The sequence below is a fragment of the Eptesicus fuscus genome, chromosome 6 (assembly GCF_027574615.1).
Source record: "Eptesicus fuscus isolate TK198812 chromosome 6, DD_ASM_mEF_20220401, whole genome shotgun sequence".
NCBI classification, from domain to species: Eukaryota; Metazoa; Chordata; class Mammalia; order Chiroptera; family Vespertilionidae; genus Eptesicus; species Eptesicus fuscus.
This window is the reverse complement of record NC_072478.1, coordinates 70,933,207-70,957,955: the sequence shown is the minus strand read 5'-3', so window position 1 is coordinate 70,957,955 and position 24,749 is coordinate 70,933,207. Positions and strand designations below refer to the sequence as shown.

The 24,749-nt window shown below is 52.8% G+C and overlaps 1 protein-coding gene across 2 annotated transcripts; it reads right to left on the bottom strand.

Moving 5' to 3' along the window:
• Window positions 1-977: 977 nt before the first annotated feature.
• CLTB (clathrin light chain B) lies at window positions 978-23,440 on the bottom strand. Of its 2 annotated transcripts, XM_008142799.3 has the most exons (6): window positions 23,069-23,440; window positions 17,918-17,964; window positions 6,735-6,852; window positions 6,430-6,541; window positions 4,051-4,104; window positions 978-1,412 (listed from the first exon to the last, which is right to left on the bottom strand). In XM_008142799.3, the coding sequence occupies exons 1-6, from the start codon at window positions 23,253-23,255 to the stop codon at window positions 1,241-1,243; spliced, it is 690 nt and encodes a 229-aa protein (XP_008141021.1). In that variant the 5' UTR covers window positions 23,256-23,440; the 3' UTR covers window positions 978-1,240. The 2 variants fall into 2 exon arrangements, with proteins under 2 accessions (XP_008141021.1, XP_008141031.1); XM_008142809.3 differs by lacking the exon at window positions 4,051-4,104 and having other exon boundaries at window positions 23,069-23,433.
• Between the last annotated feature and the right edge of the window lie 1,309 nt (window positions 23,441-24,749).

Sequence of the window (24,749 nt, the reverse complement as noted above, 5' to 3'; positions counted from 1 at the left end):
TTTTCAAAAAAAATAAAGATACATTGAAGTCCTAACCCCAGCACCTCACATGTTACCTTATTTGGAAATAGCATCTTTACAGGGGTAATCAAATTAAAATGAGGCTAAGGTGGGCCCTAATTCATATGACTGGTGTCCTTATCAAAAGGGGAAGTATGGACAGAGACACAGAGGACGGGCCATGTGAAGATGAACTCAGGATTATACTGGTGCATCTACAGGCCAAGGAACACCCGAGGCAGCCAGAAGCCGGAAGAAATGCTGAAACACGTCCTTCCCTCGTACTGTCGGAGGGACCGTGGCCCTGCTGACCCTGATTCAGATTTCTGGCCTCCAGAAGAGAGACAGTCTCTGTTACGTTAAGTCAGACTCTGTTGTGACAGTTCTAGGAAACTAATATAGCTGGCAATTAAATCATTTAGAACACTGCAGGTCCCAGTATTTTGAATGTAACCAGTTTTCAGCCTCTGCTGAAGAGGAAGAAGGTGTGGTCAATGATTTTCATCCCAAATCCACAGAGGGGCCCAGCTCAAGGAGGGAGAGCGGTGGGCCCTCCCCATGAATCACAAGGAAGGGGGTTTGGCGGAGGCGACCTTCAGCCTCTCAGCCTGGCTTAGCCGCCACTGGGAACCTCTGGTGTGGCCTCCCTCCTACTTCACACCCCTTTCCCTCTGGGAGCCTTGGGTCTGTGGCTGATGGGAACAGAGTCCTTATCTCACAGGCTTGTCCAAGGATCAGGAAGGATCAAGGCTGCAAAAGCATTCTGAGAGGTGGTCTTTCTTCCTGGGAGTTGGAGGCAGCAGACGTAGGCAGCTAGGGACGCCCACTTCAAGCTGGAAGCTCCTGGGTTTCCGAGGGAATAGCCTCATCTTCTCTCCAGGCCACACTGGGCAAGTTCTAAGCACAAACTGAACCCTGACACCATGTGTGGCTTCCAGAAAAATGAGAACGGTAAAAAAAAATAAATGTAAAAAGAATTAGCAACACACCCTTTAAGTCAAGAAAAAAATACATCAGAGGGACAGTCACAATTTTGAGGCGGTGTGAGGGGCTGGGACTTAGGGCCAAGAGGGAACGAGGGTGAGAGGGGCGAGTGTTCCCTTCCCAGCCCTGGGAGATGGGGAGGAAGGGAATACGCTGTGTGGAGCAGCTGCCGGAGGCATTTCACCCTCCTGCCCGAAGCAGCTGCTCCTCTGCCCTGACCCTGCCCACGCCCTGTGGCCATGCTGGTGGCAGGCACCTAGCGGGACAGCGGTGTCTGCTTCAGGGACATGAGCACAGAACGCAGGCGGGACACGTCTTTGCACTGTTTGCTGCTCTTGGGGTTGAAGTCACACAGCTGGGCCACTTTCTCCCACTCTGTGCCTGGGGTTTCCTCCTTGGATTCCTTCACGAAAGCCTCCTCAGATGCCCTGCGGGTGGAGATAGGACAGAGGTCTCAGAGCTGCCTGCCTTCCCCCCCACAAACCAGTGATGCTTTCCCCACAATGAGCAAGGCTGCTTTGCCCAGCCTACTCTGGGGTACTTTATCCAGAGGTCTCCTCCCCGGCCCTGTGCCCTCTGACCTTGGGCCCCAGGAACAGCCTGGGCATCAGAGGAAATCTAGTTTGGGACTGAGTGCAGGCCTCGCCTCCTCAGAGAGGTCTTCCCTTGCCACCCTAGCTAAAGTTTCCTCCTGCACCTCCACCCCTGCCCCACCCTCGCGCTCTCTGGTCATTACCTCTCCATCAAGAGTTCCCCACCTGGGGCTCCTGGCACCTAATGGCCGTGGAGGAACTAATGTGGTACCTCAGCCATTTTCAATGCTTCCAATAACTCGGCGGAGAAAGGACAGTGATGAACTACATAACTAATGGAAGGGCCTGGTTCAGCCTTGCCTCAATGTTCTGTGGCCCCTGCGTGTTCTCCAGAAAAGAGCTGTGGTCAGACACTCAGGGAAAACTCAGCTAAAGGGGGTCTTCAAAGCCAGACTTTCAAAGCCTTCCATGTGCTAATGTGCATCCCTGGGAAAGTGATGGCGATAGAATCCACCAGATCCCCAGCATGTTCGACGGCAGAGCTCTTTTTAGCCCAGAATATCTATGGAGCCATGGCATGGGGACGGCTCCATTCACTTAAGTCTTTGCTTTTGGGTAGAGTCACGTTAGGGTGACAACTGGGGCTTCTTCATTAGAAGTTCTAGCTGACAGCTATAAAGGCCACTGAGGAAGGAACAATGGAGAGACAAAGTGTAGTCAACACTGTTTAGTGGACAAGACCTGAATGTGGGCATTATTAAGAGAAAGACATTAAAGGATTCTTAGGTGAAAGGGCTGAGTCTCTGTCCTGTTTGGCTATCAAGCCAAACCAAGCATGAGCAGGCACTGGCAGATGGTGGGGAGCTCTCCAGTTGGTCCGCACGGGCTGTGCCACGGGTGATCTGGCCCTCCATACTGAGTGTGCTGTGTGCTCACTACCTAGCCTGTAAAGTGAGCATCAGAGCCTCCACCTTAGTGATCTGACTGGCTGGGAGTCTAAGGAGATGGCAGGTGTGAGAAGCTTGGGAAGGTGTTGACTGCTGTGCAGGGGGCGGAGGGAAGCTTTCCTAGCAGCTGTCCTTTGGGTCAAGAGGCTCCCGCTAAACTTGCAGCTCAACGTGTGGTGGGTGGTCTTGCTGCACGGGCATCACCATGGAGCTCGTGGGGAATGCAGAATCATGGCCTCTTCTCAGTCCTGCTGAGTTAGGATCCTCATTTTAACAAGATCCTCTGGTGTCTCACAGGCACATGGAAGTACGAGAAACGCTGGTCTGCACTCTCCCTCTTCGGGACTCCCTTGCGTGATCCTTGGGCCATATACTGGGGTGAAACAGGAGCACTAACTACCCCCAGCACCCATGTCCCTCTGCCATCCCCACTCTCCTGCTTGAAATCTCCTATGGCTCCTGCTGCCTTCACGTCCAAGCTTCTTGGCCTGGCACAACGGGCATTTCTGCAGCGGGCCCCAAGCTGACCTGCTCCACACGCCCCATCTCCACAGTCTACAGCCCCCAGGCCACTAGGTATGTCCTATCTCATCACCTTTGCCCAAGTAACTTCTTCCACCCCTCAGGTTCCCATCTTCCCCTCATCTTCCCCTCCCCATCCATTCACTCCTCCTCCCACTTTATGGTCCAGTTGAAGGTCCTGCTTCTCTGAAGCCTGCCCTGGCTCCCACAGCAGAAGGTGGCTTCCAGGGTGTGGTGTGTCCTTCCACGCAGCTCTTACTACCACGCACTCCTGTCTGACCAGAGATTGGCACTGGGTAAGTGCCCATGAGGACTGAACAGCCGGGAGAGTGGATGGACGGTAGGAGCGAAAGGCTGTCACCCTGAGGTGTCCTGGGCACCGTGAGAGAAGAGTTAGCCAGAGGCCTGCCAAGGGTGTGGTCGGCACGCAGAACAGCCAATACTTGGCTGACCTCACACACTCATCACTGTGTTTTTCCCTTCAGCTTTACAATCCCCAACACAACTCTAGGTGTCGCTGTCAACCAACTGAGGTGACGTGAGAGGGAACCTGTACCATCTCTGGTCTAGATGAGTCACGGTACCAACTTGGGTAGAAGCTCTAAGGCGGAGCAGTGTACTTGGGGGTAGCAGAAGGGGATAGGTGTGCTCCTAGCTCTCTTTTTGTACCTCCAGAAATTGGCGCTCAATGTTTGCTTTGTTCAACAGAAGACCTCTGCACCTTACCTCCCACCTCCAAGAGGCATCTCTTTGGGAAGGAGTTGGACAGCTTTGCCATTCACCCCTCCCACCCGGGCATGGCCAGTGCATGCTTTTCTTTTCTCTGCCTGGATTTAGCAAAGTCACCTCCATGCAGAAAAGACCTCCATAAGCATTTGCTGGAGTGGTGGGGGTGCTGCTGTTTGGGGATTCACCCCTGCTCTGGTCATAGCCTTCTCCCTGCCCTCGCCCAGTCGCACTCTTGTACCCCACAGGCAGGAGACTCAAGAAACTGTGCCAGCCACACACAGGGGCCTCGCCCTCTCCAGCTCCCCCAGACAGAGGAGCAGAGGAGACACACGTACACGTAGCCGATGATATCAGCATCTGGCTGCTGGTAGAATGCTTTGTCAGCGATCCTTAAGGGAAAGGGGTTAGGTGGGGGAAGACAAGATGGCAAGACAGGCAGAGGGTTAAAGAGAAAGAGAGACAGTGTTAGTACCTCCAGGTCAAGAGGTGTTAGGAAGCACAGTTCTCAGAGAGGAGAGCAGCATCTGGCCGCCCACCCGAGTGCCTTTTCTAAAACTCGGCCCTGATCTTATTACTCCTCCTGTTCACCACCCATGTCTGCCCAACACAGGTACCCTCTCTGCCACCACTCCCAGCCTCCCTGCTGCCCCAGACACAATGTCCTTTCTTTCTTATCATTCTGTTCCCTGGTCTAGATTTCTCTCCCCAACCCCTGCCCTCTTTTTCCTGATGAACTCTTACTCATCCTCCAAAACCCAGTTCCGCAGATACAAAGGTTCCTCCCCCACAGCATCCCTTGTTTCCTCCTGCAGAGGCCCTACTGCTGAGTTCAGCTAGACACATGTTTCTCTCCTCTGAACTCAGAGGATACAGATTGGGTCCTTCTCATCTGTCTTCCGGTACCCAGCCCAGAGCCTGGCATGCAGCAGCTTCCTGAACACACGTGTGGCAGCTTCCCAGAATTGGCCTTGCCCTTCCTGGCGGGCCTAGTGATTTGAAGGGCAGAGTCTCAAAGGCTGGATTTGCTAGGCAGCATCTCTGAAATGCTCTGAGACCATTTCCACAAAGGTGTTCTCTGGTGGCATCTGCTGTCTTTGCCTGCTCAGGATTCATTCTGCTTCTTCCAGGAAGGGCACCCTGATTGTCCTTTGCAGGATCAAGTTGCCCCCAAGTCAGTCCCTGTGGTTTGGGTAGGACTGACCCCATGCCCAACCCAAGGAATAGAATATTACCTAAGCTGGGTCCATCAGGGAGTCCCTCCCTCTGGGCCAGTCACTGGGCCTGGCCCATGCCCCACCAATGAGGGTCAGGTGAAGGACTTATGCTGGAGCTATTGGGAGCAAGAGATTATTTTATTTTCATGGAAGTTGCCAAGTAGATACAGCAGAAGCCTGGAGCTGCTAGTGGCCATCCCAGGGGTGTGTGTCCTGGAGTGAAGGCTCCATAGAGGAAAGAGGAGCTTAGAGACAGTAAAAGTGGTGCCAACTGACTTTGTGTCAGCCCTTGAGCCCACTGTGCCTGCCGTCCTACCCCTGGCTTTTCAGTTCTACAGGCCACTCATTTCCTTTAGTGCTGAAGCCACTCTGGGTCAAAGCGCTGCAAGCAAAATCCCGTACCCAGCCTGGCTCTTCACTCCCAGCCAGGACTGTGCTTTCCGCGGCACTAACCGTGGCACAGAGGGCCCAGGCCTAGCTGTTGGGCCCCAGCACAGTCTGGCTCACGTCCCAAGGACCTGGGACCTCGTCTGCTGACTGCTGTTGTGGTGAGAACATGAGAGCGAAACAGTGTATCAGTCCTTCCAAGTGCAGGGCTCTGAACTCCACAGGCAACCAAGGAAGTAGTCCTGGGCATTCAGCTTCTCCTTCCTCCATGATCTTGCCACCAAATCACCCATTCTCAAGGTGGGTCTCCAATACCATAGCCCTCTCATGTCCCCATAGCTCCCTCATGTCCCCATAGCTCCCTCATGTCCCCATAGCCCTCTCATGTCCCCATAGCCCTCTCCTGTCCCCATAGCTCCCTCATGTCCCCATAGCCCCCTCATGTCCCCATAGCCCTCTCACATCCCTATAGCTCCTCTCCTGTCCCCATAGCTCCCTCATGTCCCCATAGCTCCCTCATGTCCGCATAGCCCCCTCACGTCCCTATAGCCCCCTCATGTCCCTATAGCTCCCTCATGTCCCCATAGCCCCCTCATGTCCCCATAGCCCCCTCATGTCCCTATAGCCCCCTCATGTCCCCATAGCCCCCTCATGTCCCTATAGCCCCCTCATGTCCCTATAGCTCCCTCATGTCCCCATAGCTCCCTTATGTCCCCATAGCCCCCTCATGTCCCCATAGCCCCCTCACGTCCCCATAGCTCCCTCACGTCCCCATAGCCCCCTCACGTCCCTATAGCCCCCTCATGTCCCTATAGCTCCCTCATGTCCCCATAGCTCCCTTATGTCCCCATAGCCCCCTTATGTCCCCATAGCCCCCTTATGTCCCCATAGCCCCCTCACGTCCCCATAGCTCCTCTCCTGTCCCCATAGCCCCCTCATGTCTCCATAGCCCCCTCACGTCCCTATAGCTCCCTCACGTCCCTATAGCTCCTCTCCTGTCCCCATAGCCCCCTCATGTCCCCATAGCCCCCTCACGTCCCTATAGCTCCCTCACGTCCCTACAGCTCCTCTCCTGTCCCCATAGCCCCCTCATGTCCCTAAAGCATCTGTTACCGGTTGTTGATCTTGTTCTTTTCCACTTGTTCACTCTGGCGCTGGTTCCACTCCTCCAGGTCCTTCTTGGCCTTCTCCCGCCACTCCTGTTCTGTCACCTTGGAGGCAGCATCTGCAACCCCAAGAGGAGAATGAGTGGCAGCTTTCCAGTAGGGACGTGAGGGACACAGCTGCCCCAGCTGCTTCTCCCCTCGGCCCCCAGTGCCCATTCTCACACAGTTCCCACATTAGAGGGGGGTGCATACACCTTAAAGTTCCCACCCCCACCATGTCCCAGAGCAGCCCAGCCTCAGCCCTGCCCTCACCCAGCTCTTGCAGCCGTTTCCTCTGCTCCTCTCTCCATTTGCGGATGCTCTCGGGTTCCTGTGTCAGCCTGTCAACCTGGGCAATGGCAGCATAGCCGTCAGCGGGGCCGTTAGCCTCCTAGGACACAAGCACACAGCCATGGACCCAGGCCATCCACCTGCCTCGCGGGGACTACTGCCCAAGGATCAGGACATCCCCTCACAGTCTTTTTTTTTTTTCTTTTTTATTGAACTTATTGGGGTGACATTGGCTAACAAAGTTCTACAGGTTTCAGGTGCACACTTCTACAACACATCATCTGTACATTGTACTGTGTGTTCACCACCCCTAGTCAAGTCTCCTTCCATCACCACTTATTTATACCCCACTTTTTTTTTTCTTTTTAGAAAAGCAAGCAAGAATTTATTGACCACAGCAAAAGCACACTTAGGACAAGGAAGGGCACAGAAGAAGCAACAGGAGAGCCTAGGCTGGGCTGCTTTGGCTCACGGGAAGTCAGAGAAAAGGGGGCCTTAGAGATAGGTTTGGAGGTGGCAGGGGGTGAGCTGCCACTGCCCATTGCTCCCCTGGTTGCAAGTCTTGTGGGGTCCCTTGGAGTTTAGAAGATATGGGCCTGTGGGGGAAGAAGAGGGGAAAGAGAATGGCACAGGTGTCATTGAAAGGAGAGTGCCCACTGTTATTTATTTGTTTGTTTTATAATTTATTTTTTAGAGAGAGGAAAGGAGAGAGAGAGAGAGAGACATCAATGTGAGAGAAAAATATGATCAGTTGCCTCCTGTACACTGGGGACCAAACCCACAACTGGGGCATATGCCCTGATTGGGAATTGAACCAGCGACCTATTGATGCACAGGACAATCTCAACCAACTGAGCCACACTGGCCAGGGCTTACCCGCTAATTTTTTTAAAGATATTTTTAAAAATATTTTTTTATTGATTTCAGAGAGGGAGAGAAAGAAACATCAATGAGAGGAATCATTGATCAGCTTGCCTCCTCCACGCCCCCTACTGGGGATCAAGCCCTGACGGGGAATCAAACTGTGTGACCTCCTAGCTCATAAGTCAATACTCAACCACTGAGCCACACTGGCCAGGCTCAAGCACTATTTTTAACAAATTTTGGTGAATAGGCCATATGTTGGGGAAAAAATAGTAATTTCATAGACATAAATAAATTTTACATATCTATAATTATAGTTTACATATATATTTAAATCCAAGAGCTAACACTCATAAACAATGTTCAGCGAATGATTAACACGTGATCACACCGCATTGTGCGAAGTAATTGGTTCTGTTGTCCATGGCATGAGTTTCTACAGCAGTTTTAACTCGTGCCAGCAATGTTCCCACATGCACTAAGCCACGCCCCAGCCTTGTACATTTGTTTACTCGAAGTGACTGGTGAATGCACGCATTTACTAGACTTACTCAGTATAAATTTAAAATTATAGCACTATATATAGAAAACTTTTCTGTGAAGTTAAACTTTTCATACATACTTAATTTTTTAAACTTTTAAAAAATATACATTTTTATTGATTTCAGAGAGGAAGGGAAAGGGAGAGAGAAACATCAATGATGAGGGAGAATCATTGATAGGCCGCCTCCTAATGCCCCCCAGCAGAGATCAAGCCTGCAACCGGAGCATGTGCTCTGACCGGGAAGAACGGGGACCTCTTGGTGTGTGGGATGACGCTCAACCAACTGGGCCACACGAGCCAGGGTGTTTATTTTTTCTTTTGTTTCCCTTGCCCGAGGACATATATCAGAAAAAATATTCCTATGAGAAAGGTCTGAGATTTTACTGCTTGTTTTCTCCTACAATTTTTATAGTTTCAAACCATAAAACAACCTCAAACAATCTTACATCTCAAACAACTTCACACCCGCTGTCTCCTTTGCACTTGCTGTGCCCTCTGCCAGCAAGCCTTCCCCTGGTATGACCGTGGGCAAATAGGAGTGCCCACCCCTCAGGGTTGACATAAGAATGAAATGAGCCCTATCCTGGTTTGGCTCAGTGGATAGAGCGTTGGCCTGTGAACCGAAGGGTCCCGGGTTCAATACCGATCAAAGGCATATGCCCAGGTTGTGGGCTCAATCCCCAGTAGGGGACGTGCAGGAGGCAGCCAATCAACGATTCTCTCTCATACTAGTAATTGATGTTTCTATCTATCTCTCCCTCTCTGGTACTCTCTGAAATCAATAAAAATATATTTTAAAAAGAGTGAAATGAGTTAGCCCTGTGGCTCAGTTGGTTGGAGCATCATCCATGCACTGAAAGGTCAAGGGTTCGATTCCCAGTCAGGGCACATACCTAGGTTTGTGGGTATGATCAATATTTCTCTCTCTCTCTCTCTCTCTCTCTCTCTCTCTCTCTCTCTCTCTCTCTCTCTTCCTCCCTCTCTAATATCAATTTTAAAAACACACACAAAAACAAAATGTCATTTTTAAAGAAAGAATGAAATGAGTTAACAAAATGCAAGAATTTCTTTTTTTTTAAATATATTTTTATTGATTTGAGAGAAGGGAGAGGGAGAGAGAGAAACATCAATGATGAAAGAGAATCATTGATTGGCTGCCCCCTGCACACCCCCTACTGGGGATCGAGCCTGCAATCCGGGGCATATACCCTTGACTGGAATCAAACCTGAGACACTTCAGTCCGCAGGCCAATGCTCTATCCACTGAGCCAAACCAGGTAGGGCAAAATGTCAGGAATTTCTAACAATTCTTGGCACACAATGAGTCCCTGTGTTCCTATTATTAAAACCAATCTCCTACAGTTTTATTTACCCAATAATACATACACAGTCCGAAATGACCTCACTTTACGTTTACTTGTCCATTGTCTGTCTCCTCCATCAGAATGCCACTCAGTGACAGGGACCTTATCTGTCCTGTTCGCTGCTGTGTCCTCAGCACCCAGCACAGTGCCTGGCGCAAAGTAGATATTCCATACATATTTGCTGAGTGACCAAGCAGCCCTGAGATAGGCAGATGACCATGGCTAGGAATGTGGTAAAGAACTTGGACCCTGCAGCCAGAATGTCTGGGTTCAAACCCCACCTCTGCCACTTACTAGATGTGCATGTAGCCAGGGCAGGGTGCTTAACCTTTCTGGGCCTCGGTTTTCTCATCTGAAATGGGAATAATAAAACTGCCTCTGAGATCTGTTGTAAGGATTTGGTGCAACAATATTTGTAACACATTTAGAAGAGTGAATGGTAGTTGGCATTATTATTATTCTATTCCCATTTTATAGAGAAGGACACTGAGGCCAGGAGAAAAGGCATGATGTATGACAGAGCCTCTGACTCCTAGACCAGGGCTCTGCCCACTTCTCCACCCCTCCTGTCATAGGCAGGGACTCCAAGAGTTGGGGTTGAGAGCTCAGCCCAGTGGGATGTGGCTCCCCTCCGGTCCAGCCAAGCCTTTTACAATCCAGCCCCATCTCCCGCCACTCCCACTCTGGCGCTCTGCATGCCCCACGCATTCCTGTCTACACACATCCCACCCACTCCTGTGGCTGCCTTTGCTTTCAGCCTGAAATTGTCTTCCCTCCCTTTTCCAGATGATTAAATCTTACTCCATCCCACGAGTTTCCAGCTCAAATGTCACAAGCTCTGGGATAGTTCCCAACCTCAAGCTGATTTCGTACCCCTTCCCCTCTGTGCTCGGTCACAGCCTTCACCTTCTAGGGATGTTGTTTGTTACTTTTTTAAAGATATGTGTAATATATATATTTTTTTAAATATTTTTTTATTGATTTCAGAGAGGAAGGGAGAGGGAGAGAGAGATACAAATATCAATGATGAGAGAGAATCATTCATCAGCTGCCTCCTGCATGCCCCACACTGGGGATCGAGCCCACAACCCGGGCAGGTGCCCTACTGGGAATCGAACCATGGTCTCTTGGTTCATAGGTCAATGCTCAATCACTGAGCCACGCTGGCCAGGCTGTGTGTGTGTGTGTGTGTGTGTGTGTGTGTGTGTGTGGTGTGTGTGGGTGTGTGTGTGTGTGTGTGTGTGTGTGTGTGTATTTTATTGATTTCAGAGAGAGGAGAGAGAGATAGAAATATCAATGATGAGAGAGAGAATCATTCATCAGCTGCCTCCCCACACTGGAGATCGAGCCCACAACCTGGGCATGTGCCCTGACTGGGAATGGAACCGTGACCTCCTGGTTCAAAGGTCGACACTCAACCACTGAGCCACGCCGGCCAGGATTGTTTGTAACTTCTAATCTGCTGTTCTGTCCTCTCAAGGCCCCCGTGCTCCTCCTTCAGACACTCTTCAAAACAAGTGTGCCCACCACTGTCCTGGGCGGTCAGTGCTCAGTAACCGGGACTGGATGGAGGAAGGATCCGGAGCCAGGTGTGCCCGGTTCAGAGGAAGTGCTTTGTAAATGTTTGCCCAAGGGGTGCAGGCAGCCAGGGGGAAGGAGCACACACCAGTCTCTGGCTGTCTGGGGAGGGGGAGGGGCAGGCCCAGGATGGGGTGGTATAGACAGGCACCTCGGGTCAGCTCCACCCTTGGGTGGGGCACTTTGGGTGGAGCCCTTATTCCTCTTCCCTGACTTTAAAGTCTCATGACATCCCGAGGGGCCTTTCCGGGGCACGTGGATCACTGTGCTGGGTGAGCCCCACCCTGGTCACTTGGGAGAACAGCCCTGCCCTGAGGCCCAGCTGCCAGGATCCCTGCCCAATCTGTACAAGTCCCATCTGCAAACAACTGCAGTTTCTTTTGTGAATGTGTTAGTGCACGTGCCATGTTTTATCTTCATGCTGGTACCTATCGCAATGTGAAATGACAGGTTTGTTTAGCGTTCACTATCTCTCTTCCTGCAAGAAAGTGAGCTCCTTGAAAACAGACTGCCTTGTCTGTATAAAGCAGGGGTGGGAACCTTTTTTCTGCCACGGGCTATTAGGATATTTATAACATCATTCGAGGGCCATACAAAATTATCACCTGAAAAATTAGCCTGCTGGTCTTGTTGAGGAGACCCACGGCACCTGGAGGTGAGTCCTGGTACAGGTGCCGCTCAGAGCCTGGGGACGGAACTCGGGGACCACCCCTCCGCCTGTCCCGTGGGAAAGGACACTGGCCTTTGTTTCTATGTAAACAAAGCCAGTGAGGAGAGCAGAGCTTGTCTTCATTCTTCATTGGTAAACCGACCTTGGCCTCTGTGGTGGCAGGGAGCAAAGGGCCACTTCCTGTATCCTGCCAGGAGGCCATGGCATAGGGGCGATTCCCCCCAATGCCCCCCCCCTTTTTTTAAATATATCTTTATTGATTTCAGAGAAGGAAGGGAGAGGGAGAGAGAGATAGAAACATCAATGATGAGAGAGAATCATTGATCGGCTGCCTCCTGCACACCCCCTACTGAGGATCAAGCCTGTAACCCGGGTATGTGCCCTGACCAGGAATCAAACCTTGACCTCCTGGTTCATAGGTCGATGCTCAACCACTGAGCAATGCCAGCCAGGCTTTATTTTCCCTTTTATACCTAGTTGCTCAGAAGACATTTTTAGTTTTTTGCTTGATGAGCTATTTGCTAATCATATATTTTTAAAATCCAATCTACGAAAAATTCCTACTGCCTTAGGAAATCATAGTCAGAGCCTAAAATTCTTAAAATGCTTGGGTTATCATTTATAATTACTGCGTTTGTTTTCAGTAGCTCGTCAGCCTGTTTGGAACTGGCGGAATCACTTGTCAAATTACAGCTGTGCGGTGAGCACACTGGAAATGGGAATTCTGGAGGGCAGCCCCAGAGTTCCACCAGGAGGGCACCCTCCCGTATCTAACAACCCTGCCTATTGGCCTCTCACACTGTTGTGGTATATTAACCAGGACACACATGCTTCTCGTCGGTGCCACAGGGTAATGCAGCAGTTCTCACACTTCTTTAGTCTTAGACCTACTTACACTCTTAAAATTATTCACCCCAAAGACCTAGTATTTATATGGGTTATATCAATATTTCCTGCATTAGAAATGAACACTGAGATTTTAAACGTATTAAATCTTTTAGAAATGACAATAATAAACTCATTTTGTGTTAAAAAAAAAAAATTAGCCTGCTACATTTGGTCAAACATTTAACTAACTCACCCCTAATTCCTTGGCAAGGCCAGAGCAAATGATTTGGCGGGCCTTAGACAGCCCTTGGGCCAGATGTTCCCCAAGCCTAGTGCACAGTATCCGGAACGGAGAGGGCCTGGGTATAGGAGGAGTTCACGAACATTTACTGAGTAAACGAACATGGGGACAGGGATGAACAAGGCAGCCCATCAGCCTGGAGCTTGGCTAGGGGAGTCCCTAACAAATGAGGACCATGGCTGGGATACCTGCTGTGACACAGGTCGGGGTAAAGAGGGGGAACAAGGAAGGGCATGCCCATTCTAGCCTGAGGGCAGAGTAGGACCGGAAACGACGGGGGCAGGGCATTTCATGCCAAGAGCAGCATGAGGGCCGTGTGGGGCAGGTGCCTCTGGGAAACTCAGTACAGAGCGGCTGCCAGGTGTGGGGGAGGTGGGCTGGAAGGATCCTCACCATCGCCACAACGCCTGCCCTAAAATGAAGACTCCCCGGTTACAGAGCTTTAAAACTGGCAGAGAATGTGCAACTCCACGGTTCTCTTTTATCTTGACCACCACGCAGGGCGGGTTTTTATTACCTTTGTTTTACAGGTAGGCAAAGTCTAGCACCAAAGTCCCAAGGTCAGCCAGCCCGGAAGTAGCAGAGCCAGGATTCAAACTGGATTTCTGGGTGTGAACACAGTGGCGACCTAGTAGCCGATAGGGACCAAACTCCCTTCTGGTTCACATGATTTGTGTGCCTGCTTTTTGTCTCCCAGGTAAACCTGTCTTCCCAGGATCAGTGCCTGTGCCACCTCCTTCCCCTGCTCCGTCCCCCAGCTCTCTCACACACACCTGGGCTCACTCTGGCGAGGCCAGGAGTTTATAAAACGTTTCCTGGGCTTCAGAGCACTTTTCTCCACGGACCTGTGGGGGCAGCAGGGCAAGGCCTCTAACCCCCATTTTACAAATGCGAGATCTGGCTCAGAGCAATGACCGGTCCAAGGCGGTCTAGCTGGGGAAAGCCAGAAATGAAGCCCAGGCTGTCTGACTCCACCCACATTCTTCCCCCACAGCCTGCCCCAGTCTGGGTGGGGAGCACCTTGAAGAGCATATGGGCCCCCGGGTCCTTCTCTCAGCCCCGGAGCAGCTGCACATCCAGGGGCACTGCTCAGGATGTCCCAAGCATCCTGTACCCTGAGGTGGTTGTACCCCAGGCCTCAGGCCCTGGCCAAGCTGGGCCTACCTCTGCCACCACTTCCCATGGGCAGTGCGGCCCACTAACCTGCTCTGGCTGGCAGCTGTGCCTGCCCCACACCTTGTACCTCGGAATCCCCCGGCCCCCTTCTGTCTGCAGTGGGCCCCAGGCTCTGGGCAAGTCCTGGACTCAGTGTCTTACCCTCTGTACCTTGAACGTGCGGGGTCCCCTCAGCCAGGCCCACCCACATCCCCTCAGGCAGCCTCGACACCACTCTCAGCACGCCCTCCCTGTGGCACTTCCTGACTCCGTGCAGCACCTGGTTCAAGTCCCAGCTCTTCCCAGCTGTGTCAGCACAGTGAGCTTCTACCCGCCCTCCCCCCGCCCCTCCACGTCCTCCTCCTCATCTGTAAAATGGAGACAAGGACAGAACCTACATCGCAGGGCTGTTGGGAGGATGAAATGAGTTAAATCACGTAAAGCTCTTGGTGCCTGACACACAGTAAGAACCGGACTCGGCTCCTCATACGACCCAGTCTCCGAGCCCTTGCTGTCCTGCACCACCATCACTTCTTCCCCGGTCTCTGTGCTCTGTCACAAGCGAGCTCTTTGAGGACAAACACACATTGGGCTTGCCTCTCCATCCACTGCCCCAGCACAGTGCACGGCACTCAGGGGCCACGAGCGACTCAGTGCAGGAGGAGTGGCTGCCTGCGGAGCGATGTGGAGGGCGCAGGAGCAGCCTGGGACAGCGTCAGAGGGACTGGGCTTGTAGTCCCTTCCCGCCACTCACTGGATGGGGGACCTTTGAGAACCCCTTTCCGGGGCTACTGGTGCTTCATCACCTGTCAAACGGGAGGGGCAGCATCCCACTCAGGATGTGAGGTGGGGACCCCGTGTAACAAATGAGTGCAATCCTGTAGCCTGTAGAGGATGTGCCTGAGAGAGGGCCGGCAGGCTGCTGCCACGCTGCACCGTGACCAGGAGAGCCCAGTGGTGTTGCCAGCAAAGTCCTGAGAAGCTGCTGGGCGGCTATGAACTTGTTTTCCTGGCCCCACCTCTGCTGGTGGGTGGGGTGGTGGGAGTGAGTTACAGCAGGAATGTCCCAGTGAGGAGAGCAGGTCAACTGCCAGGAGGGTTGGCAGCCTGGGAGGACCCCCCAGTGGCTGCAGGAATGCTCTGAGCCCCTCCCAAGCTGGAGAGGGAAGGGGTTGGGAACGGCCAGGACCAAAGGCAGGAGGCTCCAATCAGTTCAGCTCCCTGGCACCCCGCTCCTGTGGGACCCCTCTGCTGGACCCCATATGAGCATCTCCGTGGGCCATGCTGGCCGAGCCCGTGCTGTGACTCCAGAGACAGCCAGGAGGATGAGGTATATCCGTCTTTGGGATTGACCAGCTAAAGCTAAACTAAGCTGAGCTGTTGATTCCTCTAAGTAGCTCAAAGGGGGAAGATGGAAGGGGTGGGGGAAGGGATACCGTTTGTGCAGGAAGAGGGAGTGCTGCAGGGGCCTCCCACCCCTGTCCCTGGCAGTGCCAGATGGAACTGGAATAGGTGTGGCAGGCTTATCCTTAGGCCTTGTTGGGGATCAGGTTTGTAGCTGGACCCCCTAGTGGCCCTCAGGGCACCACAAAAAAAAAAACCCAAAAACACAAAACACCACAACAATAAAAGTATCAAGAAAGCTCTGCCCGGGATGCTTGAAAGTTGGGTATGCATGCGTCCTGGCCGGTGTGGCTCAGTTGGTTGAGCATTGCCCCAAGCACGGAGAGGTCACTGGTTGATTCAGGGTCAGGGCACATGCCCGGGTTGCAGGCTCCATCCCAGTAAGGGGCGTGCAGGAGGCAGCTGATCAATGGATATTTCTGCTCTCATTGATGCTTCACTCTCTCTCTCCCTCTCCTTTCCTCTCTCTCTGAAAAAGTCAATAAAAACATTTTTAAAAAAGGAAAAGAAAGTGTGGGGCATGTGAGGCTTTCCTCCACCTGCAGCACAAGCTAGACCCTGCTCTTTGTTCGATTCTAAAGAAGGTCTGGAGGGTGGTGGTGGAGGGACTCCCACCTTCGACCTGCTACAAGGATGAGGTGCAAAGGGCACCAGATCAGGGAGGGAGGTGTGGACGGGACTGGCTTCTGAGAGATGGGCCTCATCTGTGACCCCTTCTAGGATGGCACAGATCTGAAACAATCAACAAAGAAGCATACCTGGGCTTATTACTGGGATCAGTGAGAATGAGAGTTCACACTGAGACTGGGGAGGAGTCCCACCCAGGGTTCCTCAGATCTTCCAAACACAAAGTGACGCCAGAGGGTATGGAGAGAGAAGGCCACCGATCCTAATCTGTAGGAAGGGAAAATTATGCTCCTCATAGTGTCCTAGCTACTTCTGTGGTTCCAAGTGTATCTCCAGCTCCAGGTCCACTGGAGGACACAGACCATTAGGTCTAGCAAAGTCCTTTTGAGTGTTCCCAGCACAGGGGCAGCCTGGATCTCCATGATCTACCAAACCAAACAGGAGGCCATGCTGATTATTGGGGGCTCTCAGACCCACGGAGACACGAAGTCCTAAAGCCCTGGGAGACTGACTTCCTAGCGTGCAGACAGTTGAGTACTTTTCCAGAAATAGGAATTGGCCAGCCTCCCTGTGTAAGGTACCAGCCCATCCCTCTTACATAAGAAAGTATTGTTTATTCTCTCCGCGGGTTCAGGAGGCCAGCCTCCACAGCCGCAGGGGCTCAGCAGATGGCAGAGCTGAAGCCAAGGGGGCAAGGGCCTTTGACCCTTTTTCCCAGTGGGAATTAAGCTCATCCACTGAAGGCTTCACCCCACCCAGGCACTGGGGGGGTGGGGGGGACGAGAGGGAGGTAAAAAGTAAAGGGGTTGCAGGGGTGAGGACTGTTGCATCTGTGGGTCCTGGAGATGCCATCTATGAGCCAAATTCTCTAAGACTCAATACTTTCTTAAAATTAAAGTATAGTTCACATATAGTATTATATGAGTTTCAGGTGTACAACATACTTCTTCATCAATCTAAGTACTTTTAAGCCCATTTATGTATATATGAGGGGAGGAGGGTTAGGTGGGCCCGGCGAGAGGCCATCTTTAACTAGAAACGTCCTTCCTAGGTGTTGTGGCGTGTGCATGTGTGTGCAGTACAGGGCCACTATAAAGGGTTTGTAAACAAGAAAAGTGAAAGCTCTCCTCTTATCCCCCGCCCCCAACTCCCACGTCGGGGCTAACCACTGTTAATAGTTAGTAGACTTCCTTTCAGATAGTTTGTGCAAACATATTTCTAAAATAAAAAGCAGGACCATACTGTGCATATTATTCTGCAAACTGCTCTTCCACTTAATATATTGCTGGCTTCTTTTCATGTCAATACAGCTTGGGTTTCCAATTTGCCCACCCAGGCCCCCCGTGCTGGACACTTAGGTTGTTTCTGTTTGTCTGCTATTATACATCATCTGGGTGTCCTTGTCCAGTTATTTCCTTAGAAAAAATTCTGAGAAGTGAAATCTCTGGGTCAAGGGCCCAGCCAGCTAGAGATGGCCACTCAGTTCAGTCAGGAAGGGCCATCGTGTGCAGGTCCCTGTGTTTCCTTCAGTCCATGCCACTGTGAGCCACTTTATCCCTCCCTCTGTAGGCAGGACAAAACCATGGGCAGACGGAGGCCACACCCCACCAATCGCTGTCTCTAGTGGTCTTTATTCCTCATCCCCTTCTCTTACATGACAAAAAAACAAACAAATAAACAAACATGTCAAAATCTCTGTGTTCCCATCCCAACTAATCAGACTGGAGTGACCAGAAGACTGAAAGCCCTAATCCCATTGAGGATGGGGCCACAAGTTCGTGGGAGTCAGGCTGTCGGTCCCTACCACTGCTGAGGCAAAATCTTGCTTACCTGAAACACATCTCCATTGATCGTGGTCCCCATGTCCTCAGGACCAGCTAGAAAGAGAACAAGGACACAGCATTACTCACTGCTCAGCTTATAGCAAGCACGGAATGGTCCTACATTCGTGCCCCAAGCCAACTTCTGTATATGCCCCTGCGTGAACTGACTCCCCCCAACACAGACATGATGGATACTCGGGCTCAATCCTTTGACTGCTCACCGTGCCTTCTCACGGTCTTTATCGCATTTGATTCTCACCACAGCCTTGTGATGAAGTTGTTATCAACCCATTTTGTAGATTCTCAAACCGAGGCTCAGAGAGACTATGTAACTGCCCAAGGTCGTCCAGTCCGTAATCGCTCCTCTCCTACCTGACACTGATGTACCCTCCGCTGCAGCTGGGAGTGGCCCAGTGGAGCCTGCGCAGGCAGAGGCACTGCAGGCTCAGGGCGGGGTCTGCGAGGACCAAGGAGGAGGGACCTGCGAGTCTCTGCCTGTCCCTGCGGTGCCTTGAGCAACTAACTGCCCCACCTAGGACAGCAGGAACCACAGCCCCCACCAGGCAGCACCTGCCCTATTTTTCCTGCTTCTGCCCCTCCCAGGAGGATTTCATTTTGCCCTCAACTATGACTCCTCCTGGTCCCTTTCCCTGACATCTGATTAGTCACAAATTCCTGTGGCTTCTGCTGCAACAGTGACCCTCAAAGTTGCCCTCCGCTCTTTGCCCCCTGCCCAGCCCCAGCCCCAGCCCCGGCTCTCCTCCTGCTAGTGGCAAATACATGGAGGGGCCCACGTGTGTCCTTTCTCCTCATCACTGTCTTCCCTGAGCCCTGCAGGGTACCTGTGACATAGTAAGAACCAGAAACTATTTGTTGAAACAAATTACAAAATGCCTTAAAGAAAGGAAGAATGAATGACTGGCTTTTGTTCACTCACAGGCCTCCCTGACTCCAGCCTCACCGTCTCCCAAACCAATGCCAGAGCTGAATGTTGCCCTCTGCTCTCTACCCCGTGACCCGCTCCAGCCCCACCTCTCACCCATACAGTATGCCCATAAAGCATACACTTACCTATGTCATTCCTCTAATTTAAAATATAGTAAAAACAAACCCAAAAGAAACCCACTTCCCCATGGACCACAGTGGCCTATCGGGCCTGCTCCTGCTTCTGGGACTCAGCAGGTACTATTCCCTCTGCCTGGAAGGCCCCCTTACCCATCTCCACATGGGCTGCTCCCTTCAGCCTCTGGTCCCCTTATTGTTGGCCTTCCCTGACCACCCCCGATATTCACCCCTCCGGCACCTTGCCTCCCCGGCAGTATTTTCTCTATAGCACTTAGCACAGGTGATGTGTTTATTTGTGCATGTGCTTATTATCTGTCTTCCCCACTAGAACGGACCCTCCAATAGAGCAGAGACTTTGTTTTGTCCATTGCTGGGGCCCAACACCCACAATCTGGCGCATAACAGAAACTCAGTCAGTATCTGTCAAAGGACCGGACCATAGCACTTGAGGGTCTTTACACTCTGGTCCTGTCCATTTTTTCCTGCCTCGCTGCCCAACAGTCCCTCCCACAAACCCTATTCCGGTTTCCTCCTTCCCCAGACACATCGTGTACCCCATGCCTTTCTTCCTGCTTCTCTCTCTAAAGAATGCTCTTAGATCCAGCCATTCTCCAAGACCCAGCTCATGAGTCACCTCCTCTCGGAAGCCCTCCACTACTGCTGCTTCCCTAGGCACTGATGGAAGGTCCCACCTCTGGGGTAGTCCAGAATACTGAACAGCATCCCCTGCCCTCTTATGCAATTACTTGACCTCTCACGGGTCATGCACTCCTTTATCGGGCTCTGTATCCTATTCAGCTCCTAAAGGTTCCTGTGCAGAAAGAGTGAACAGTAAGTGTTGGCTAAATGGGAAACTGAATTGCTCTTTGTGGGCCGACTATTATCTGCAAGGCCTCTCTGCAGCCTCTCAGAAACTGCCTAGCAAAAAGCCACAGGAGGCCACAGGAGATGACCACAGGTGGACTGGTATCCCTGTACCAGCTGGCCAGAGCGGTGAGCAGCAGCAATGCTGCTTTCAGCCTGGGGACTGACGGGAGGGACACGTAATCCATGGAAATAATCCCCGGTCAATATAAATTATAATCAACGCTGTTTCCAGACTCAAACAGTGATTGATTCTGATCAGCTATGTCAGCTGTCATCCCTAGGCATTCAGAAAGGGCTTCTCCTGTCTGAGTGGCAGCATCTTCCCTCAGGGCACCTCCTCTACCAGGGTCCATTCAGGATGATGCCAGTCTGTGCACTTGGCCTCTCTGGAGTGGAAGTTGCACCACCCTACTCCACCCTGGCCAGCCCCAGGTTCAGGCCCCTCATCTGTAGGCCCGGCCCACCCTGGCCTTCAGAAAGTCCCTCAGCCCGTCTCTCAAGTCCATAAGTGTTCCTCTGGAGATGAAGTTTCAGCCTCTTTGGGAACCCACGCACACCTACACACAGAGTTAGGAGTATTTGCTCCCACAATGCTTTCTGATTTGTCTATTGCACATTTATAATCACGTGTCCATAGTCAGAGGCCGGCAGAACAGGAGCACAGGAGACATGAGTTCCAGGCATAACCAGTGGGTATTGTTTCGCTCAGATCCTTGACCCCTTTGGGAACGGGGGCAGACAGGGTCCAGAACATTCCTGGGAGCTTACTGAGGCCCAGATGGGGAAACAGGCTTGCCAGGAACCGATTCGGTGAGTCAGGGGCAGAGCTGGGCTGGGCGCTCAGCAATCTGGGTGTGAAAAAGTAAACCTTCTGGGTCCTACCCAAGGTGATGAATGGAAACACAGTGTCCATTGCTCAGGCTGGCCCCAGATCCAGCCCCAGAGGAGAGACCATGTGGCTCGGGCTCAGGTCTACACCAGACACCTCTTTCCCCAGGGGCACCAGGGACCCAGCATTAGAGCACTCAGTACAGGGGTGTCATCTAAGACCGCGGTCGCCAACTTTTCGGACCTCGCGGCGACCGCTGATCTAAGAGAGGGGTGGCGGTGGGAGCCAGCATCCGCCCAGTCCCAGAAGGCCAAGGCACATGCACCCCATCCATCTTAGCTTCTGGCATTCTGGGCGAGTCAGAGGGGAGTACCTGCTCAGCACCATTTAGGGCTAGGAGGACAGATCAATTCCATCCTGCCTGGCCACCTATTGAGCCACCATCCTACAACACCTCCTGGATCCCCAAGCCCCGCTCAGGACCGCAGCTGAGCATCTGCCGCTGTGGTGGGTGTGAGTCCAGGAGGATCTCAGAGGGCTGTGCCCCACCCTGTGTCCCACCCTTGCCAGAGAGGGAACCTCCTATCCCGGCTGTCAGCCCCTGGAGCCCCACGGTTTTGGGAGAGGCTCAAACTCCCAGAGGCCTCTGGCTACCCGGGCTGACTTTTACCTGCTTCTCCCTCAGGAAGTTCTAACTTCGGGACTTTTCAGCAGGGCCTCCCTCAGGCCACGCCAGACCAGGGACGCTGATGGTCTCAAGGAAGAGGTGTGGACACATGAACACTGGTGTGTGACTGTGGACAGGCATTTCCCAGGAATTCCCCGAGATGTGTGAAGGTCTGTGCTGAGCTGCTGCTCTGAAAGACTTCCCTGGCTGCTTGGGTAACACAAGACTCACTCCCGCCTCCCCCCACAGCCTATCACCTCCCGGGGTGACTGCGGAAGCCTGGGATTGGATCAAGTCCCAGATCTGTCACTCACAGCTGTGTGACTTTGGGCAAGATACTCAAGCTCTCTGGGCCTCCTGTGTCTTATGTGTTACAAAAGGCTTGTTACATTTCTCATAGCAAGCGGCTCCAGAGATGCTTCAAGCTCCTCAAGCCATGGGAACTGTCTTAGTCATATCTGTATCCCCAGTGGGCCTAGCATACAGGAGGTGCTCAGTAAATGTTGAATGAATACAAACATGACTATAAGGAGCCTTACTTGTAAACATTTTTTTTTTTTAAATATGGAAGCTACCATTTATTCCAACAGGCCCATAAACCCCACCAAAATGACAGCACTAACAGGAAGCAAGGGCTGTTTTGGATGCCCCTGTGAAGGTGATATCTACTTTTTTACTAAATAATTTAAGAAATTATTCTTTGAAGCCAGAACCACAGCAAAAACACTGGTCAACATGCTCTTCTGAAGCTAACCACAGCAGCCCTGGACCACCTTTGGAAAATGCCAGAGGGCAGAGCCGCATTTGGCCGAAGTCCATTATGTCCTGGCATCTCACTCAGAGTCAGGCATGTGGAAGACAGTGTGGTCAGGTGGACAGGGCTTAGAGTCTTACAAAAGGAGGTTAAAATCCTCACTCTGCCACTTGCTAGTTGTTTTAGTACTGTTGTTTTTTTAGCCTCGATTTTGCCATCTCTGAAATGGGTCTGACACTGAGTATAAAATGAGTAAATGTAAGTAAAATGCCTAGCCCAGTGCCTGCAGGAGGTCCTAAGGGAAATTTGTGAGTTTTTGGACACCCTCCTGCCTTCCCATCTGCAGAAGGAAGCTACGTCTGAGGGGCAGAGGGGTCTGCTGTACTGCCCACACCTTCAGGGCTCAGCTGGGAGCCCAAGGCAGGCGGCCCTGGAGGCTCAGGGGACACTCTCCGGGCTGGGTGGGCTGTGCTGGATTCCAGGGCCGCGCGGCGGTGGAGCTGGCCTGGGATGAAACGTCATGAGGAATTCTGGTCCCGGGAGTACCCGACCCACAATCAGGCGGGGCCTCTATGAGGATCTCCAAGAAGATTCCTCCCCGTTTCCCCCAGACCCTACACACACACCCCACACACACCACACACACACACACACACACACACCCCACACACACACACCACACACACACACACACACACCACACACACACACACAAACACACACACACCACACACACACACACACACACACACACACATACCACACACACACACACCACACACACACACACACACACACACACACACACACAACACACACACACACACACCTCACACACAGCCCCAGGCCCGCTCCCGGCGGTGGACCTAGGGCGGGCCCTCTGCACTCCACCGCGGAGCTCGGAGGCCTGTCCCCCGGGGCGCGCCCCAGGCCCCCGTCCCCAGGCCCCCGTCCCCAGGCCGCCGCGCTGACTCACCCCCACTCGCGGGTCCCGGCTGCGCGAGGGCCGCCGCGCCGCCCGCAGGTGCCCCGAAGCCCTCGTCGTTCTCTATGACCGCGATCTCACTCTCCTGCTGGGCCAGGAAGGCGGCCGCCGGGTCCTCCTCGGCCGCCTCGGGGGCCCCGCTCTCCGAAGCCGAGAAGAAACCAAAGTCATCAGCCATTTTCCCCGCGTCTCTGCTGGGGCGTCCGCCTGGCGCTCGGCTCTGCCCGGCGCGTGCCCGGCGCTGCGCCCGGCGGCCGCGACCTGTCACCGGAGCAGCTGGCGGACCTCGGCGGAGAGCGCCCGCGCACCGCCCGCCCTTCCTCTCCGCGCCCGCCGGCTCCGGCTCCCTGTCACCGCGGCGCGGGCGGGAGGAGCGGGACGGGAATGCGGTGACGTCACCGCCGAGGGAGGGGGCAGCCGGAGCCGGAGGTCGCCTCCCCGCGGCCACCGGAGGGCGGCGCAGCGCGGGGCCCGAGGCGGGCAGCGCGCCCACTCCCGCCACCAGCGCTTGCGTCCGGGGCCCCGCAAAGCTCTGGCGGGTCTAGAGGCGAAACGGACCGGACCGAGTAGTCACAGCGACAGGCCACCGCGGTGGGCAGCCGGCGCAGGGCGCACCTCGGGGGTGGTCGCTGCGCAGACCTCACCCTGACCCATTCTGTAAAGTTTCCTCTCCGAAACTGGGCAGATACTAGGAATTCCCATTGCTATGAATTCCCTCCTCTTGCAGAAAGCGAGGCTCGGAGAGGTGACACTGAGTCCCAAGGCCTCACTGCATCTCTCCGGCAAGGCCAGAGCCTTTCCCACCAGGCCCTTAGCTTCGGTGCCTTTCCTATGCATTTCTCTTCATTTGAGGAGGCTCCCGTTCAGGCTGCCAGAGTTTGTATGACCTGACTGGACCACATCTTAGAGGCTGGGCCCCTTAAATGTCCCTTAGGTCTGAACCGGACCGAGAAAGGCAGACAATTTATCAAGGCAGCCTGCGACTCCTCCACCCAGTCACCCTCATTAAAGAGCGCCCTAATGCCTCCTCCTTGCCAGTGCTGTGCCAAGCACCGGTGCAACAAAACGTGGTAACACCCAGCCTTGGCCATCAGGAGATTACAATCTAGGAGACCAACAGATGGCAAATGGCTAGTCACAGCCCGTGTGCAAGGTGCTCTGGCCTGAAAACACATGGCACTTCCCGGGAGACCTGGAGAAAGAACCACGGTGGGATTCGTGCTCTGGAATTTTTTTTGTTTGTTTTTTGTTTGTTTGTTTTGTTTTGTTTTGAGACTTGAAAGTCAAGGAGGAAGTGGAAGATATGCCCAAGCTGTGGGTAGCAGTTTCCTTAGTGGGTGGGTAATGTAATGGATATAGAGTTGGAGTGATGGGGCATTTCAGTTTTGCTCAGTAATACATCAATGTAGGTTTCACTCTTATGATGAAAGTATTAGTATAAACAAGAAAGAAATGTAAGGTCCTGCTCAATCTGGCCCAAGCATACTGCTCCACCATCATTTCACCTCTCTTCCTAGTGCCCCCACCATAGGCTGGGGTGCTGAAAAGACCTTGAAAGTTTGCTGGTTTAACAAACCAATCATAAATGTCACTCCAGGTTTTGTGGAGACAGGAGAGTGAACATGCCCATGGTGACCTCCGGTGGGGGCGGGGGTGGGGATTCTGATTTGAT

Bases quoted from the DNA above. Each gene is read 5' to 3' on its own strand.
- CLTB (XM_008142799.3), bottom strand. From the start codon at position 23,255: ATGGCTGATGACTTTGGTTTCTTCTCGGCTTCGGAGAGCGGGGCCCCC. The intron at 17,965-23,068 runs GTGAGTCAGCGC...TTCTCTTTCTAG, and splicing joins GCCGGGACCCGCGAGTGGGG to CTGGTCCTGAGGACATGGGG. The intron at 4,105-6,429 runs GTAACAGATGCT...CTTTCCCTTAAG, and splicing joins AAGAACAAGATCAACAACCG to GATCGCTGACAAAGCATTCT.